This window comes from Filicampus tigris, chromosome 16 (assembly GCF_054856515.1).
Source record: "Filicampus tigris isolate MCC_2025a chromosome 16, RoL_Ftig_1.0, whole genome shotgun sequence".
Lineage (NCBI taxonomy): Eukaryota > Metazoa > Chordata > Actinopteri > Syngnathiformes > Syngnathidae > Filicampus > Filicampus tigris.
In genome coordinates this window covers 7,902,256-7,920,463 of record NC_141232.1, presented here as the reverse complement: position 1 = coordinate 7,920,463, position 18,208 = coordinate 7,902,256, and the positions used below count along the sequence as shown (strand labels likewise).

General features: G+C 43.1%; 1 protein-coding gene across 8 annotated transcripts in view; it reads right to left on the bottom strand.

Moving 5' to 3' along the window:
- arhgap23a (Rho GTPase activating protein 23a) overlaps positions 1–18,208 on the bottom strand; it is a 51,965-nt gene that overhangs the window by 9,305 nt on the left and 24,452 nt on the right. For 4 of the 8 annotated variants that reach the window (XM_086056006.1, XM_086056004.1, XM_086056000.1 and 1 more), the window contains exons 2-8: positions 12,829–13,038; positions 10,166–10,190; positions 9,707–9,799; positions 8,735–8,813; positions 8,414–8,474; positions 4,645–6,232; positions 982–1,137 (exon numbers count right to left, since the gene is read on the bottom strand). In XM_086056006.1, coding sequence (XP_085912132.1) covers positions 982–1,137; positions 4,645–6,232; positions 8,414–8,474; positions 8,735–8,813; positions 9,707–9,799; positions 10,166–10,190; positions 12,829–13,038 — 2,212 coding nt within the window. Of the gene's footprint in view, positions 1–981; positions 1,138–4,644; positions 6,233–6,544; positions 6,772–8,413; positions 8,475–8,734; positions 8,814–9,706; positions 9,800–10,165; positions 10,191–12,828; positions 13,039–18,208 lie in introns of those variants that run through there. The other 4 variants (XM_086056003.1, XM_086056005.1, XM_086056001.1 and 1 more) reach the window with 3 other exon arrangements.

Sequence of the window (18,208 nt, the reverse complement as noted above, 5' to 3'; positions counted from 1 at the left end):
GAGCGAGGAAGCGGGAAGATGGGTGGCGATGAGCTCAGGTGTCCGTCTTCGTGTCTCACTCGTTTACATGCACGTTGACATTTTAACCTTACAATCTACACGTGCATCTGAAATGCTTCTCTGCATACTCAAAACAACTGCAGTCAAAATTACGTTGCAAACATGCAGCATGCACAAATTTGACACAAACTGCAAAAAAAATCCAAAATAAAAAAATAATCAAGTCATTTTCTGTTCAACATTGAGCCCCAAATGTTTTGCTAGGGAGGAAAGGATTTTCCAGGAATTAGTATCTTGTAAAACAATTAGCAACACCCAAACTAATTCCTGGTAATGTTTTTGTTTGTTTTGTAAATCTCGCTTACACACAGGATACTGACTTATTTGTGTAAAATGACTCTGATGCTGTCATAATTACCGGTAAAACTATTTGAGTATGGCACATCCTTACAAGAAAACACTAATGCCTTTCAAATTCTTCATCCGTATTTTCAAATAAAGACCTCTCTGACAGTTTGGCAGGTTCTTGGCAGATTCTACTTGCTGGGAAATCTTTATTTTCTTTCCTTTTCTTCTCTTTTGTCAGTAGCAATGTTAAACTATTGAAGCGTGGTCTACTCTTACAAGGCACTGACCAAATTCCTGTAACATCCTTCTTTCTTATTGACAAATCGATTCCTCTCCCATCATATTTTGAAAAACATTTTTTCTCAGGAATTAGTATGTTGTAGGCTTAGTCACACGAGAAAAAAAAGAAAATTGCGCAAATCTAAAGTAAAAACTTACACGGGACTCAACAGAGAAAGAAAATCACTCGATTTGATTTTATTGGTTAAACTGATTGTAAAATAACTCAGCTGAGGTCCTTTAAACGTCACACGCGCTTCGTATGCGTGAAGGAAACTTGCAGCATTTCAGATGCAAGGCATGCAGCGTTGGCGGGGTGGAGGGTAGGGAAGGGGGGGGGGGGGACAAACTCACTGCAGTCATGTGAGAAGAGTCTAGTGACGGGGAAGGTGAAGGTGGGGGAAGCGGGGCTGGCAATCGTGGCGGGCGCCGAACTCATGCCACTGGAGACCACCGAGGACGCCGGCACGTGGCGGGCGCGCAAGTCAGCGCTCGGGCTGGTGGGCTCATCTGTGGGAAGGTCGGGAAGAGATGGAGCGCCGGGAAGAAAGGAGGAGGAAGAGGAGGAAGATGGGTTAGGTGTTAGGAGGGAGAGGAGCCAATGATCAAGAGGAATTAAGAGGAAAGGGAGTTTACTTTTTGGGCTGTTAAGAGGAAGAGTTTATGGTTCCCTTGCTATGTCACTGAATGCAACATGCAAACATGCTACAGTGTGAGCATAAAGTATAGGTTTTGCTCCCATCTAATCATCTGAATGTGCAAAAAGCCGCAGCGGCTGTGCCAATGCACACTTGGTGAGATCTACCTGAAAGGGATGTGAATACGGTCATTCCGAGATCTACTGTTAAACCTCTGATGCGCCAATTTGCAGTAAAGGTAGCGTGAAAGGGGCTAACAAAAGCAAAATGGATACATGCCAAATTGCCAGTATCCAGTAGAGAGTCAATATTAAGTGAGGCCCAGCTAGTTTGTTGCCTAAAAAGGTTGTGATAGAAATCAGGACGAGAATACACTGCAAAAAAAAAAAAAAAAAAAAAAAAAAATCGAGTGAACTTAAAGATATACGTAAAAACTCAGCAAATTGCTTTGGAGAAAACAATTTGCTTGGTTGGTTGTGCTAACTAAAATTGTTGCCATAAATATCAAACATTTATATTATAGAGTCGTTCCAACCTAATTTACCGTTTTAGCTCCAAAAAATAAATGTGGTGCATGGCTCTACCATTACGCCCCTAATGCAGTTTGCCATGAAGGGAGTGTGAAAGGGCGAAAAGTAAACAAAACAGATTCATCGCTACTTGTCAGTAACCAGTTAAGGGAGCAATTAAATTGTGCCAGACTTTCTTTGTTTCCTGAACAGGTTAAAAAGCGACGTTTTGTGCAGGTCATTCTTGTGGAGCGAGATTACCCAGACTAGAAAAGTTCGCACGACTGGTTATCCATTGACATTGCTACTATTGGTAGCATACAAATAGCAGCACATAACACGCTCACACTACTTCATTGTGAAAAAGAGGACCCCAAAAAACAAAACAAAAAAAACCCCACACAAGCTGGACTTTTGCATGACAAGAACAGTCCAGTGCGCTGCACGTGGAAACAACAGAGGGCAGCACAGCTCCGCAGACGGATGTTGTCCACGTCGGTGGAGTGCGGCATGAAGCGGAAAACATTCGCAATCTGGGGATGAGGAATCTGGCTGCGTTTACAGGGCGGCCCAGAAATAGCCGGGCTGCGGCTTTAAGGAAGGCCGTCATTAAGCAGGCGGCCCTTGCGAGGATCTCAGAGGGAACACACAGACTCGCAAAATCCACGTTGTCTCCCAGCAAAGACAGGTGACGCTGGATTTGGTACACTGGGAGTGCACCACTTGGGAATTTTCCCGGGGCAAGATTGAGATCTTGGTGGAACGTAAACCATGGTAGTAACTGTGTCATCAATCCAAAGATGGCGTGAGTGTCTCAGTTGTGCCTGTTGTGTTGACATTGTGCTGGCTTTGTAAAAACAATAAAAGCCTTGCGGTTTGATGAAGTCCAAAGAGCCAATGTGAAAAGCCAACAGAAACTACTCGTTTGGAGTGGCTTGTTCGGGAAATCCGTGGCCTTAACCCTCAAGGTTTCTCAAAAAAGACCCCTGTGTTTCCCGTATACAAGCCACATTTCCACAAGGCGGTGCAGTTCAGGTTAACACGGTGTGTGGTAGTGGGGAAACTAACAAAAGGGTGACGGTTATTTTGGGACCTTTTACACCTTAAAAACTATGCTGAACTACAATGGGTCTTTAGTTAATGACAGAATTCCAATTAGTGAAGTCGGAATGGACTCCTTAACTATGGTATCCTAAACTAGGGCTGTTTTTCATGTGACTGTTTTATATTTACGTCAGGCTGCGTTCCGACTGATCATCTCAAAGCACCACAGGAGGAATAAAGCACTTGAACGTGAGACATCTGTCTCGCCGTTGCTCACAAAGGGAGGCGGATCACAAAAGCGTGTCAATGGGGAATAGTTTTAGTTCGCCGCGGTTAAACGTGGCGGGACTTGCCGAGTTTTAGCTGTATACATTTGCGTCGGGAAGAATGCGCTCAAGTGTATCGTCGCAACGCCTCCTAGTTGACTTTCCAAATTCCACACGACTTTCTACAGATTAGGAGGGGCTCATCCCTAGTTGATGCGCAAATCAGCTGATTCGGGCCGATTCCTATAGTTTTTGACCAGGTGTCTCGTGTCAGGTGACACCAGCGGGTCTAAACTCTGCAGAGCCAGAAAAGTCTTCTGCAAACCTGGCACGTGTCTGGACGTGCCTGGGAGAAATTTGCGCCCCCTCACTCCCTGAACTATAGTCGGCCCAACAACCGCAGGAATCAGCCTGTTTTCATTGCTATCATTCCTTTCATCCAAGGAAAAACCCTGTATTTACTACTCAAGGTGTACTAAATAAATTACAACCATGTGGATCTGCCTGGTGGTGATATTGTAAGGTCAACTGAACTGTGGTGATGGTACAAAGTGTACAGGGTTTTGTCGCTGGGGTCAAAGGCTCCACTTTTGTACCCTATCGTATAAAGTGGAAGTCAACCCAAAGACTTTTTTTTTTTTTTTTTACAATAATATGTTGTATGCGCCCCCACTAGTCTAAACACAGCATTCTGACTATAATAGCGTTTGTGGAATATGAGTTAAGAAGCAAAATCCTGACATTTTTATCCATCTCAGGGGGCGGCCATTTTGTCACTTGATGTCGACTGAAAATGACATCACAGTTGCTCAGGGCTCAGGTAACGACCAATCATGGCTCAGCTCCAGGAAACAGGTGGGCCGTGATTGGTTGCTACTGTGACAGCGAGTGACAAAATGGCCGCCCCCTGAGATGAATAAAAACAGGTGAATTTTGCTGCTTAACCCATATTCCACAAACGCACTATCAATCAGAATTCCGTGTTTCAACTAGTGGGCCTGCTGGGAACATATTCTTGAAAAAAAAAAAAAAAAATTGGGTTGATGTCCGCTTTAAGGAGTGAAAACATACCTGTAACTTTTTGGCCCTACAAAAAGTACTCGCTGTTACTCTGGAGTTCAATATTCAGGCCTATTAGTGTAGACCAGGGGTCACCAACTCCGGTCCTTGAAGGCACCTGCCCTGCAGGTTTTCAATCTCTCCCTGCTGTAACACACCTGTTAAAATGATCAGCTCATCAGCGAGCTCTTGAGCGCTCGCTGATGAGCTCGCTGATGAGCTGATCATTTTAACAGGTGTGTTACAGCAGGGAGAGATTGAAAACCTGCAGGACAGGTGCGCTCGAGGACCCGGAGTTGGTGACCCCTGGTGTAGACTGAAGGACAGAATGGACTCCTACTTTTTCTCAGTTTCTCTCGTCGTGACATTCCTTTGATTCATGCCACAAAACAAAAGAAAAGTCACCAAATGAGCCATACCAGAAAGCCCAAATTTTGAAATGAAAGTTTTAAGAAGGAAAGGACATTCAAAGTTCCTGTGAGATGAGACCTACAAGCTTACCAATGAAGGGGATGGACGCCAGCGAATCGTCCTCCAGGGAGACGAGGTTGCCATTGGCCTTAAAGGGCACCGTGTCTCCCGACGAGCTTGATGTGGCCGCCGAGTCCGGTGGTTCCGGTGAGAACAAGGAGGGCTCCAGGCCGTCCATGGGCAGCGCGTAGTGGGGGTGCCGCATGCCGTGGGCATTCCTCCGTCCGCTGGGAGGCTTTTGCCGCATCACCACCTCCTGGGTTTGCGCCGGCACCTCCGCCGACCCCCGTTCGTGGTTGGTGGGCCTGTACGCTCTCTCCTGCGACTCGGGCGAGGTGGAAGCCAGCGGGGTTGCGGCTGAGACGGCCGGTGCGCCTTCCGGCGGGCTGGTATTGGGGGTAGTGTTCCAGTTCAAGTGGGGGCCAGAGTATGAGGGGTCCCTGAAAGAGTGGGCCTGTTGCATGATGCGACCTGTCTTCCGGTAGAAGGAGGGGCTGTAGCTGCGGTAGCCCACCGGCTGGTCATCCACGCTTTGGCCCGGGGGAAGCCGCTTGCTCTTGGGGGGCGCCTGCTGAGGTTGGGGTGGGGAATGGGTCTGTGTGGGGCGTTTGGAGTGCGGCTGCGAGTGTCGGGGCATCTGAGGGGCTTGCGACGCAGGGTAAGGACCACCGTGCCTCTGGTGGACATCAGTTCTGGGGGGCGGTTTGGGAGGTTGGTTCCACCTCTCGCACCGAGGTGAGACCACTCCGGTCGGGGCTCTGTCCAACATCTCTAAAGAACGTCCGTGGCTATCAAACTGCACCAGCAGGTTTTCAGAGCGAGTCCTAGTGTAGTTGGGGGCAGGATGGCCCTTATCCGGGCCCCACTCCCCACACCAGTAGGGCTCTCCGTGGGGCCCCGGTCCCGACTGCGGCGCTAACAGCAGAGTGTCCTGGGATGCGCTGTGCGGCCAGCCGCCCGCCCGCTGCAGATGCGAATGCCTCCTGGACTCACTGAGGCGGTCCTGGGAGTAGCTACGTTGGCGCGCCTGCATGTTGCGTCCAGAGCGTTCCGGCACTTGGCTGTGGTACCACTCCGAGAGCGCCTGCTGGCATCGCTCGCTTCGGCCGTGACCCAGATGAGGCAGCGGCGGGCTGGTCCAGACCGAGCTGCTGGACTTGCGCGGCTGGGCCTGTGTGGAGTTGGCGCCATGGTGATGATTGGGGTAGTGGACCTGCAACGGGCTGGATAAAGGTCCCCCCGAGGAGGATGATGACGAGTAGGAGCGTCCCCTTGTTTGCCCCTGAGGCTGTTGCCCGGTCATGCCATACTGGATCTCCTCCGTACGGTGGGCCGGACTGCTGTGACCCACGCCACCCAGCTCCATCGAGCGGCCGTCTTGCCAACTGGCGGGACTGCACGCGGTGGAGCGGTTGTCCAGGGGCGAGGAGGGACTGGGGGAACCGTGCCAGCGACTCCAATTATCAAGCTGGTTCTGGCCCACGGGGGCGGGCTGCGGGGCGCCCGCTGGCGACATGGCCTTGGCGCGAGGGTAGCAGAGGGGCGGCGGGGGCGGGAGGTTCTCAGCTCCCCCCGAGAAAGGCTCGTTGCCAGTCAGGTAGGCATCTTGGGAATACGCCTGGAAGAGAGAAGGCAGGTGAGGTGGCTTTTACACAGGTGCTGTTATTACATGCCGTGAACAAGTTTGACAACAACACTCGACGCCGCACGCCGCGCTGAAACGCTCAAAATGGCAACGGGCTCCGAAACGCCTTCAGGGCGCCGAGCAACGCAAACATGCTAGCGAGGAAGCAACAACGCAAAAACAATCTATCGTTGCTCTCCCGTGAAAAACAATTGTGTCCAATTTTGGGAAAAAAAAAGAAAAAGAAAATACATGGACATAAGTGTTTTTCACAGGACAGCGACGCTAACTGAAGGCACTACTTACTTTCCTGGTTCACCAAAATGGTCTTAAATTTGTCATCAACACAAACACACAGTTGTGTACTTGTGTTCAGCAAAAGCTTCTTTTTGTCTCGGATATATCCAATCTTCTCTACTCTTGTTATTATTTCACTGCTGACTCTCTTGATCTTGTTTTCTGCTCTCCTTCTACACTCCCTTTCTTTCTCTCTCTCTCTCTCTCTCTCTCTCTTTCTCTCTCTGCGAATGTCACTCCACCCAGTGGGAGTGCATAAGGAGGCGCAGGAGGAGTGATGTCATGCCAGCAATGCAGCCGATGAAGAAGAAGCAGGTTTGAAATGCAAATCGTTAAACTGTCAACTCTTAGTTGGTTAACATCGATGCTTCTCCATGTGTGTGCATTGACTCATTTATAATGAGTACGTCTGGTTATTTAAAGAGGAAGTCAACCCAAACACATTTTTTTCAAGAGTATGTTCCCAGCAGGCCCACTGGTTGAATCACGGCATTCTGAATAATTTTGCGTTTGTGGAATATAAATTAAGCAGCAAAATGCACTCGTTTTTGGACATCTCTGGGGGCGGCCATTTTGTCTTCTGTCGACTGAAAATGACATCACCACTGGCACAATGGCTAAAAACGAGTAGATTAACACTTATTCCACAAACGCAATATCTATCAGAATGCCCTGTTCCAACAAGTGGGCTTGCATAGAACATATTCTTGAAAAAAAAAAACAGAAACGTTTGTGTTGACTTCCCGATTTAAACATTCTATCAACATTAAACCACAATCCCAGCATTCTTACTCAACTGTATTTCTACCACATCATGACATTATCCCGTATACTCACCGGCCACAATATTAGGCAGTAATAGGTACACATGCGAACGGGATACAATACAAGAACGTGTACCACGTTAAAATCAGATTCAACTCTTTCCAACTAGACCAAATATTTTGGCCTAAGGTGTTCTTATTATTTTGAGTATGTTATTTCCGGTGTACCAAATATTTGGAACATAGGTGCACATGATAGTTGGTCTGATGCTGCACCTGTATTTCTTTTTGTGCTATTTTTGAGCCAATACAAAAACTATCGCACCACATAAACATACACTGTCATAAACAATGGGGGTGAGGTTGTGAAGGTTCCAGAAACCCCCCGCGATAGACAAAAATCCAAAAAGTAGGGACCATATATTTGTTTTATTTGGATATATTTGAAAGATTTATACATAAAAGAAATGACAAATCACGCACGGGAGGGTACTTTTTTTTGGCCACTTGGGGTCGCCACCCTTATGTTCTACTAATATAATGTAATAGCTGCGATTTTGAATGTATGCAGCTTTAAAAGGCCTGACCTGACCTCTGACCTGACCTCAGGATCGCACTGGCGGCGAAGAAGCTAACTGTTAGCCAGTCTGCTTATCGAGTTACCCGATGTAAGTTGTGGTCGTCGGCGGCTTGTGAGTCAATGTTCTTTTTAGGAGTTTGTTTTCTTACTGTTTGTTTAATAACGCGGTTGAAAGAGCCCCAGTGGCTGTGTCGATCCTTCTTCAGGTGGAGGGATCAAAATTCATTCTAACTAGCGGTGGTAGGCTATATTAAATGAGCTAATCATGTTTACTTTTATAGATGTGCAGTTGCGTAAGTCTGTTCCCCGCGAAATAAAATGAGATATTCCCTATTTAAATACCCGCGATAAACTGAACCGCAATATGGCGAGGGATGACGGTCATCTACCATCACACATTTCCAGTTACCTTTGCAAAAATGGACTTTTGATGCAATTCATGGACTTTATCTCATTAAATAGTCAAATAAGTGTTTTTGTCATTTGAAAGGGGTAAAAATAAAAAAAAAGTGTAAAAAAAAAAAACATACTCACACTTACCAACTGAAGCACATCTTCATCCTTTGGCATAATGGAGAGCTCCAGCACACTCTCACTGGTGAAAATACAAGATTTATTAGTGAAGTCGATAATTTGTGCAGGTTATTACACGGAGTGATTTGCATAGAAAATCTGACAAGACGCAGCGCGGCAGGCCTAATTGCACATTGAAGAAGCATCTTGCTCCCTGTCCGTGTAGAACGCAGCGCTCGGGGGTAACTTCTTTCACCAGTGATTATCATGCATGTCATCAACGTGTTTGAGGCGGTCAGCACAGTTCAGTGACTCTAAACACGGCGTGACAGGAGCTCTCACCTGTTCTGGATGAGGGCGATCACCTGTGAGTAAGTCTTTCCCAGCACGCTTTCGCCGTTCACCTTCACCAGGCGATCACCTGACCAAAAAAAGAGGCACTTACATAACTCTATATTTGCGGTACGGCGTTTTTAGGAGACACCATGGTCACGTTATAAAATGTTCTTCATCAAAAGTGTTGTTTTTTTTTTTAAAGCTGTTTAAGTGTGGTATAGCAAATACTCACAAGTTAACTTTGGAGAAATGTATTGCTGTAGCCAGAGTTGAAAATGACATTTCTTGAGTTAAGTAACATTATGCTGCTTTTTTTTTGTTTGTTTGTTTTTACTCTCACTGTTTCTCAAAGTGTGATATGTGGTCCTCAAATGTCCTCAATATCACTAAATTAAAAGATTAAACTCCACATGATGCTACAGTGGCTTAACATTTTTAAAAAATGCAATTAGGGCTGCTATCAACCATTATTTTAATAAACTATAAATCAATAAACAATAAATTAATCCATGAATCGGATAAAAAAATTGTAATTTCATAGTAAAAAACACAACACTATTTCAAATTGAAATAGAAAACACACAAACAATTTGTGATGATTTAGCTGGTTTGGTCCATAACATGTCATGAAAAGACAAAAATGTTGAGCATTGTTTTCATGAGTAAAAGCAGATGTTTGCAAATGTCATATATTGATTAAACACAAAGATGATCAGTCTGCTGTCATGGAGGACTACACAAATCAGAGGATGTTTATTGTTGAGGGGCTGAAATTCTGAGTATTTTGACAATTTTAAGTGAAAAAAAAAAAAAAAGACATTCCTAATATTTGGGGTGTAGCTAAGATTTTAAAGTGTCCCTTATATTCTTGCTTTACAGTGTTCCTAATATTTTGACCACAGGTGCGCCTAACATTTACATATTACATGCCCGATTTACAAAGCAAATGGGGAAGGACTGAATGTTGTTCTCCCTCACCGGTACAAAGGCCTGCTTGGTGAGCAGGACCTTTCTCCCGCACATTCTTCACAAAGATGGTATCCATCGGCTCCAGTCTCCCTTTCTGGTAACCTGCAGGACAAAAAAATAATCATGATAAAGATGGGAAATGAGGATATAACTGCATTTTTATTATTCTTTGACTTGGCACTTTTAGGTGCACTTCTGCCATGTTTGCTGTAGAGGGCGCAGGGAGGCTGCAGAGTGGAAGTAATGACTGCATGACGTCAACGCATCAGGATATCTGGGTTTAAAGAAGCCCCATTCACGACTTTTTATCGCCTTAGGATTTACAAAAAAATAAAAAATAAATATTAAAAAACACAACCTTAAGGTTTAACAACAAGCTTCAAAAACAAGTATCAATTTTAAGGATAATTTAATCTGAATCTGTATGCCTTTCAACTGTTTTTTGGGATAAAAAAAAAGACAGCTCACCCTTCCCGTTGCCGTTCTCCTCATCCTGCAAATAGAACAGTGAAAATTTTACAAAAATGGTATATTGCCACGCGTGCCTTTTTCCCCCACTGCATTAGATAGTGAAACACAAAAGGGCATGAAGGACACGGCAGCCAGAGCCAAGACTTAAATAAATTGAACACAGTCCCCATTCAATCTGATGGTGCTTGAGTGGTCCTGCAAAGTGCCAAGAGTTGAATTCCTGCCCAAGGTACATCAATAAAGTATGTGAATACTTTTATATGTTTGTTTTTTTTACATACATGTGCAAAAAATAATGGAGTGTTGTGTATCGAATATTGAGGGTAAACATATTCCATTTTTGAAATTAAGCTAAAATAATTGTATACTGGATGCACTGTATGATTTAATAGCTGTTTTTCTTTCAAGCAGCTCCAACAAACTTAAACAGGCTTGACAATGATGCAATACACACACACACAAGAACACGCGCGTGTGTGTGCGAGCTGAGTGGACAGTTTCTGGTGGAGTGTGGGCTGACTGCAGCCTGGGCTTTAGGCCTCGCTGAGTGGGCTCATTCCTGACTGGCTGCACACAATGCTGCGGCCAGGGGCTTTACAGGCACAGAAAGACTGACAGGAGTGGAGCGCATACAGCCCAGAGACTGAAGACCACAGACCCCGGACTACCAAGAGACTATAGAAGCCAGACCACCAGTGAGCATAGTGAGGGATTGGTTAACGGCTGTATCGATTGCCTTCACCCAATGTTTGAAACCATTTCAGATTCTCTGAAACCTGAAGCAAAGGTTTCAAACTCCATTGAGAAACTCTCACCCTGGTTTGACGCCACAATTCAAAACCTGATGTGGAAACCGTACTTTTTTTCTTGAAACCGATATCTAAAAATTGAATCCTTGACCCAGGCTTGAAGCCATACTTTGAATCCCTGACCCAGGCTTGAAACCATACTTTGAAACCCTAACCCAGGTTTGAATCACAAATTTGAAAGCACAACCCTGATTGGAAACCCGAATTCTAAACTTTAAAGCGGAAGTCAACCCAAACATATTTTTTTCAAGAATATGTTCCCAGCAGGCCCACTGGTTGAAACACGGCATTCTGATTCATTTTGCGTTTGTGAAATATAAGTTAAGCAGCAAAATGCACTCGTTTTAAGCCATCTCTGGGGGGCGGCCATTTTGTCTTCTGTCGACTGAAAATGACATCACAACTGCTCACAACGACCAATCACGGCAAACCTGTTTTCTGAATCTGAGCCGTGATTGGTCATTGTGAGCAGTTCTGATTGTCATTTTCAGTCGACAGAAGACAAAATGGCCGCCCCACAGATGGCTAAAAACGAGTTGATTAACACTTATTCCACAAACGCAATATTTATCAGAATGCCCTGTTTCAACTAGAGGGCTTGCATAGACCATATTATTGTGTTGACTTCCCCTTTAAGATTTACTTGAAACCCTAATTCAGGATTGAAACCCTAATGATTTGAAACCTGAATTTGAAACTCTTAACCTAGTCTTGGAACTCTAATTCTACAATTTCATTCACCAAAAGAGAGCCTAAAAATGTGACGTAAGGAATTCGAGCCTTCTGCTTTTGTGTAACAAAACAAAAACAATTAGTAAAGGTTCAGAATCAAATATGATGGTGCTAAATACACTTTCACGTTGTGTGTTTTGTAGAGTTTTTGCTTGAGAACAATCAGGTCCCTCTTGCACATTTATTTTTGTAGCACACATGGTCTCCATTTAGTCCCAGCTGGAACTTTTTTTTTTTTTTTTTTTAAAGTTTGAGCAGCCTCGTTCTTACTCGGCAAAAGATAAAGATAACTGTAGCTCAGCGGTACAAGGTCAACCGGGTTGAGTTGGAGCACAATGAAACAAAAGCCGAAGTGAGCAAAGATCATTAACGCGGTAGGGAAGGAAGACTTTTCACCCGTAAGAATGAGCGCAAACGAGACCGTGTGTTTGTAGCTCCGGTTGAGGTGGGTGGGAAAACGTCTCCAGATGTTCAACTACAAGTCGTACGGAGGCTGTTGAAAACAAGCCGCCTATTATTATACTTTCACTGAGCTGGCAGCTGCCCGTTGAATGAGAGTCCTTGTGCTGGCTGCGGTTCTGCTCGCAGGCAGGCACTACCAGGCCACACTGGGACAATAGACTCCACTGCTCCTCTGCCTCCGCTGTCACATACTGGATTTTTTTTGGGTGTTTTTTTTTGTGTGTGCTGGATTTGGACAATTGGAGCCACAGAATTGAAGCAGAGATGACGAGTAGGGTTTCTAATTATGGTTTTAAGGCAGGGTTATGGTTTCAAGTTACAATTTCAGATTATGATTTTGTTAGATTTAGTCTTCTTTGGCACTTGATTAGATAGCACACGACAGGGTTAGGGTTCAAATTCAGGGTTTCAAGGAAGGGTTAAAGATTCAAATTAAGATTTCAATTATGGGTTAGGGTTTCAAATTTAGGCTGGGATTTCAAATTGGGGTTTCAAGACAGGCAGGGTTAGGGTTTCAAACCAGGATTAGGATTACAAAATAGGATTCCAAGAGTGGATTAGGGTTTCAAGGCAGTTTTTTTTTTTCTGGACGTGAATGGCTAGGACCATCAACAGTGCCCCCTTATGGTTCCCGCTGGTACTTAAGACGTGCCTCACCTTTAGGTTTGTGTGCATGGACGACTCCGGCGGGTAAACAATGAAGTGCCGCAGCGTGAAGCCGAAGCCCTGCGAGTTCTTGCGGAGGACCAGTGTGCGTGGGCCCTTCCACGCCACACTGACGCCCTCCCTGGCCGGCCGGGACGCCATGGGCGGCCGGGGGTTGTTGTCGGCGGCGGGCGACGAGAGACCATCCCTCCGCCCTTTCGCCTGCGGACATCCAGAAGAGATGGGATTTAATCAATGTGGTCCGGGGTCCTGTAATCAACACCGTGCCAGAAAGTATCCTGGCCCACATGTCTGACCTTGAAGTTTTCCCGCACAGATTCCCACCCTCTCTCTAAATATGTCATTCCCAAAAGGCTGAGTAAATAAAATGGCCCATCTGACAGACACACGCGAGAACTCTCACCCTCGTGTTGCCCTGAAGACCCACATCTGTCAATCACGCGCTGTCACCTGACCAAACAAGCGAGAAAAAACAGCTTGCCGTCTTAAGTCTTACCGTAATTGGCTCTTGTTGCACGCAGGCCGTCAAAGCCCCAAATATTGACTGGTAAGAATGTTTTCCACTTTTTGTTATGTTTTAATCTTGGGTGACACGCAACATTTCAAAACCCACATACCTACGTTTTCTTTTTTCAATAAAATTTTACCTCTCCCATACCTTTTGAACATATTTCTACTTATTAAAACACACTTAAACGCATTTAAACACTTTGTACATTGTACGTGTATTTGACCACAAAAAAAAATCTGCAAGCATAAAACGTACCGAAAATACTGTACTTAAGGTTGTGACCGTGTACATGTTGTTTTGCTAGCTTTTTGAGTGTGTTGTCATTGATTGTCATCTCTTATCAGAGACGACAATATATATAACGTACAGTCCAGTGAATAAATGCACCCCCAACTAAGCTAACAGCGCTGAGATCCGCTCGCTAAGCTATAGCACATAAATAAATGAGGGAATATTTCCAAATCAATCAGTCAGGATGACAACATAAATATTAGCGTCAATAGTGTCGTAGCTCAGAAGAATACTTTTGGCATTAGCCATTAGTTATTATGAAATGTTTACCAGCTTACTAGCTCTGTGATTGTGTCAAAGAGTCCATTTTGTATTGATCCTTGTCTCTTATACCAGTAAGCACACCAACGTAACTAAAACCATCAAGGGTTACAGGTAGTAGCACATCAAAAACTCAAAAAAGGGAAAAAAATACAGCACAGTTACTATTAGCCATTAGCTAAGGGGAAAGTGTGCCATGATAAGAGGGAAAAAAATGTTACATCCAGACCTTGTAGCTACGTTAGCATTAGCTAAATGTTTTGCTATCTTAACTTACTAGCTTTTATATGTTAAACAGACTTCAGAAAAAGTCTGTGTTTGGTCAAAACTTCACTTCCTGACATAAACATGACCACACATGACTGACACGCAACAGACACACGCGCACACATACAAAAGCGCTTAACCAGGTGGGCGCACCGCAACAGGAAGTGGCATGCCAGAGGCAGGAAGTGGGCTCGCGTTACAGGGCAGGACAACCAGACGCACCTAAAAATAACCACTTCAACTCCTTCGCCTCCTCTTCCCTTCTCCTTCCTTTTCCAACAGAAAAAAACGGTTTTCTTCCACCTTCATATTTTTCATGGTATCGGAACAGGAGTCCAGAACTTTCGAGAGTGCTTCACCCATCGCATTATTAATAACACTTAAGTGATTTTGTTTTGCATAATGCCATAATGTTCAGTTAACTACATTAATTAAATTATTTAAGCAGTATATATCACACATACAATTTTTCCAAATCTATTTAAGTATAACGTGTCATTCTTAAAGTTCTAGCCTTCGTTTTGGAAATTACATAATAATCAGTTATTTAATTCAGTTAGTAAATGTGCATTTATGGTTATGTGTCCATCAGGATAATTACAGCCATCATTTTGGAAAATCAAATATTTTTAAGGATTCACAAACCCCTTGGCAGTGCTACTGTAAGCAAGTTTTTGTGATGCTTTTTTGATACTTATCTACAGTTTGGGGAGAGCAAAAGATGAAGTTGAATCACAACAGAGATAACGAAATCAGATTGCAAATGTTTTAGTAGCACAGAATGACAGCGCCCGTATATACGAGCAATATTTTGTCTCCACTTCGGCATGAGTTACAATAGAAAGTGAGCATCTATTTTCCTTGTTTTTGCATGTCAAAGATACTTGAAAGAGGCACTGACATGGATGGTAAAGAACAGCACTTTTGACCAGAACAGTTTTTTGACAAAATCTAACAATTTTGTGACAAAATATGTCATTTCTACGGAAAATATTGGCCTTTTTTGTGACAAAATGTCGTTTTCATGGCAAAAGTGTGAGTTTTGAGGAAAAAATAAGTAGCTTTTAGAGCAAAAAATGTTTCTGGCAAAAACTTGCAGTTTTTGGTAAATTATTTCGTGTTGATGGCAAAAACTAGCATTCATGTGGAAAATGTTTGTAGCTTTCGAGGAAAAAGTATTTTCTTTTTTCAAATTATGTAGTTTTCATGGCAAAACAAGCATTTTTGTGCAATATGTAATTTTCATAATAAAATCCAGTGTTTAGTGGCAAAATATGTTTGGGAAAAATACAGTGATTTCATGGCAAAATATTAATTGCAACATCTTGCTGTCTTGGATCTCACTCTTGGCAAAATATAGATTTCATGGCAAAAAAAAAAAAATTGCATTTTTGTGGCAAAATATAGTTTTCATGCCAAAATCCAGTGTTTAGTAGCAATATATTGTGCTCTTGGAAGAATACAGTGTTTTGATAGCATAACATGGGAGTTTTGGGAGCCATAGGAGGCAAAAATCTGGTGTTTCGAAAGGATTTTTAGTGGGAAAATGCAGTTTCCATGATGAAAGCTATCATTTTTGTGGCAAACCGTGGAGGTGTCAGGGCAAAAACGTTTTCTTTTTTTTTTTCAATGGTTTTGATCAGTTTAGCCATCTTGTTCATTCCGCATTGGCAACGCCACAGCAGCATACAGATGCTTGAGAAAGAGGCGCAGAGGGGGGTTGTCAAGCGACCGTTAAGAAAAAAAAGCAGGCCAGAAAAGGAAGTGAAGGAGGGCGAAAAGAGAAATTCCTCAGAGGGAGCGGTTTGGCCGGGGACAAGTCAGAACACACACTAACGTGCAGGCAGGGAGTGAATAAGAGGATAAGAGGATGAAGAGAAGAAGAAAAAGAGGAGGAGGCGGTGGAGTATCGGGTCCCGGCAAAGGAACAAGCTTCGGCACGCCGGTTTTCGACCGCATGGCCCCGCCCAGCACTGGGAAAACCAAAACCTGTCATTACCACAAACACAGCACAGGCCTGAAGGGTCGGAGCGAGTGGCACCGGAGTGTTGTCGATGAGCTTTGCATCTTTTGCAAACAGTCCCATGAGTGCGGAGAAAACTAGGACCAGTCCAAAACACTAACTGTTTAAGGGTTAATTAAAGTTAAGGTTTAGGGTGGGTTCAAGAAATCGTAGCTCACATTTCATCAATTATTATTCACAAAGCATTTCAGTGTAATTTTACAGTTATGTGAAATATTTGGAGTTGTCTGTTTTTAACTTAATTATTTTGGGGGAAGTTGTCTGGCTTGGTGATTGAGTGACATCAAAGATCTCTTTGAAAGACCTTTTCAAAAAAAATATATATATTTTTTTCTAGGCAAACATATTATTTGCCACAAAAAAGCAACAATTTGCCATACAAAGCCAATATTTTGCTGCAAAACCATTGTCTTTGCAAAAAAAATTGTTTGTCCTGAATACTACATTATTCCATAAAAACGATATATCTTTACAAATAAAATATAATATTCTTCCAAGAAAACACTACATTTCGTCAGGAAATACTACATTTTAAAACATAATATTCTTCCAAGAAAACACCATATTTCGTCAGGAAATACTACATTTTACATTGAAAAGCTATATATTATGCAACGCAATTACAAAAAAAACGCAATAATCCTCCTATATCATGCTACAAAACACATTTCCCATTGAATAGCACAGGGTAAGAACATATTTTGCCCTTGTCCTCGATTTGGAGGAAATCATTTCTCACACGATGTTGATGACGGGAAGAAGGCTCAACCTGCAGAGGAAACCATTAAACCAAAAAAAAAGTGAATTTGGCATCATCAGCAGTGGCACATGACACCCCCCGCCCCACTTCCAGGGTGTTTCCGCCCCCTTATGAGCAAACTCCATGAAAAACACATTTTGCCTTTAAAAAGTTAGTTCTACCTTAAAAACACATGTCCTACTACGAAAATATAACATTTAGCCACAAAACACAAGATTTCAACATAAAAACACACAGTGCCAATAAAGCTTGTTTTGAAAGTTTTGCACGCCTGATTCGATCGCATGAGAAGTTGGTCATGAAGACTACAAATTGTCATAAAAATGAGATATTCTTACCAGAAAACTTTTTTTTACCACTTAAGACTGGATTCTTTTGTGAGGGGGGCGGGGCGGGGGTGGGGGGTGGATGGTTGCCATAAAACTGCACATTTTCAAGAAAAATGTTCCTTTAGCATGAAAACGTGATATTCATTTACAACTTTAATTTGTACCGTGAGCAAGCTTGTAACTCAATTTACTCATTTATATCAAATCAATTTGCACAGATGAAATGAATTGAAACATTAATCCGTACCATTGTACCCCACAAAAATATTTTTGTTGCACATTTTTAAAGGAAACTAGCACTTGAGCACCCGCAGGTTCACATATTTGTGGAAAAAAAATTCCAATTTTTTTTCAATCTTTTGGAATTTATAAGTAATATTCTTACTGCTATTTCTCCCGTTTTTTGGTTTTTTTTTTTCAGAAAATTTATATTAAATGCTTATCAGCATTTTTTGAAGACTTTTTGATTTAAAAAAAAAAACAAAAAAACTAAATTCCCCCAATGCATTTAAATGGGGGTCAATTATATGCATATTGATTGTACTATTATTGACTGTGTGTCTCATTCAATAAACAACCGATAGTAGTTTAGTGACTGTGGCTCTCCTTGCCCACATGCGAGGGCATTATAGTCACTAACCTGCTCTATCTTTTTTTTTTCAATTCACAAGTGGTGGCACAGCTGAAGCTCAATCGCGATATCTAAAATATAAATAAGGAATATCAAACAAATATGTAAAAATACCAGAAAATGTTATATTCATCTACTTTTATGACAGCTTGACCATGGAATGGATTAAACCCATTTCTGTTGCTTTCAGTAGGCAAAATGGCAAAGTACTCGTAGTAGTAGAAGTAGTAGAAGAGCCGTCAAAGCAAAGCCCATCGGCGGGGCTGTAACAATACTGCTTTTTTTTTAAAGAGCTGAG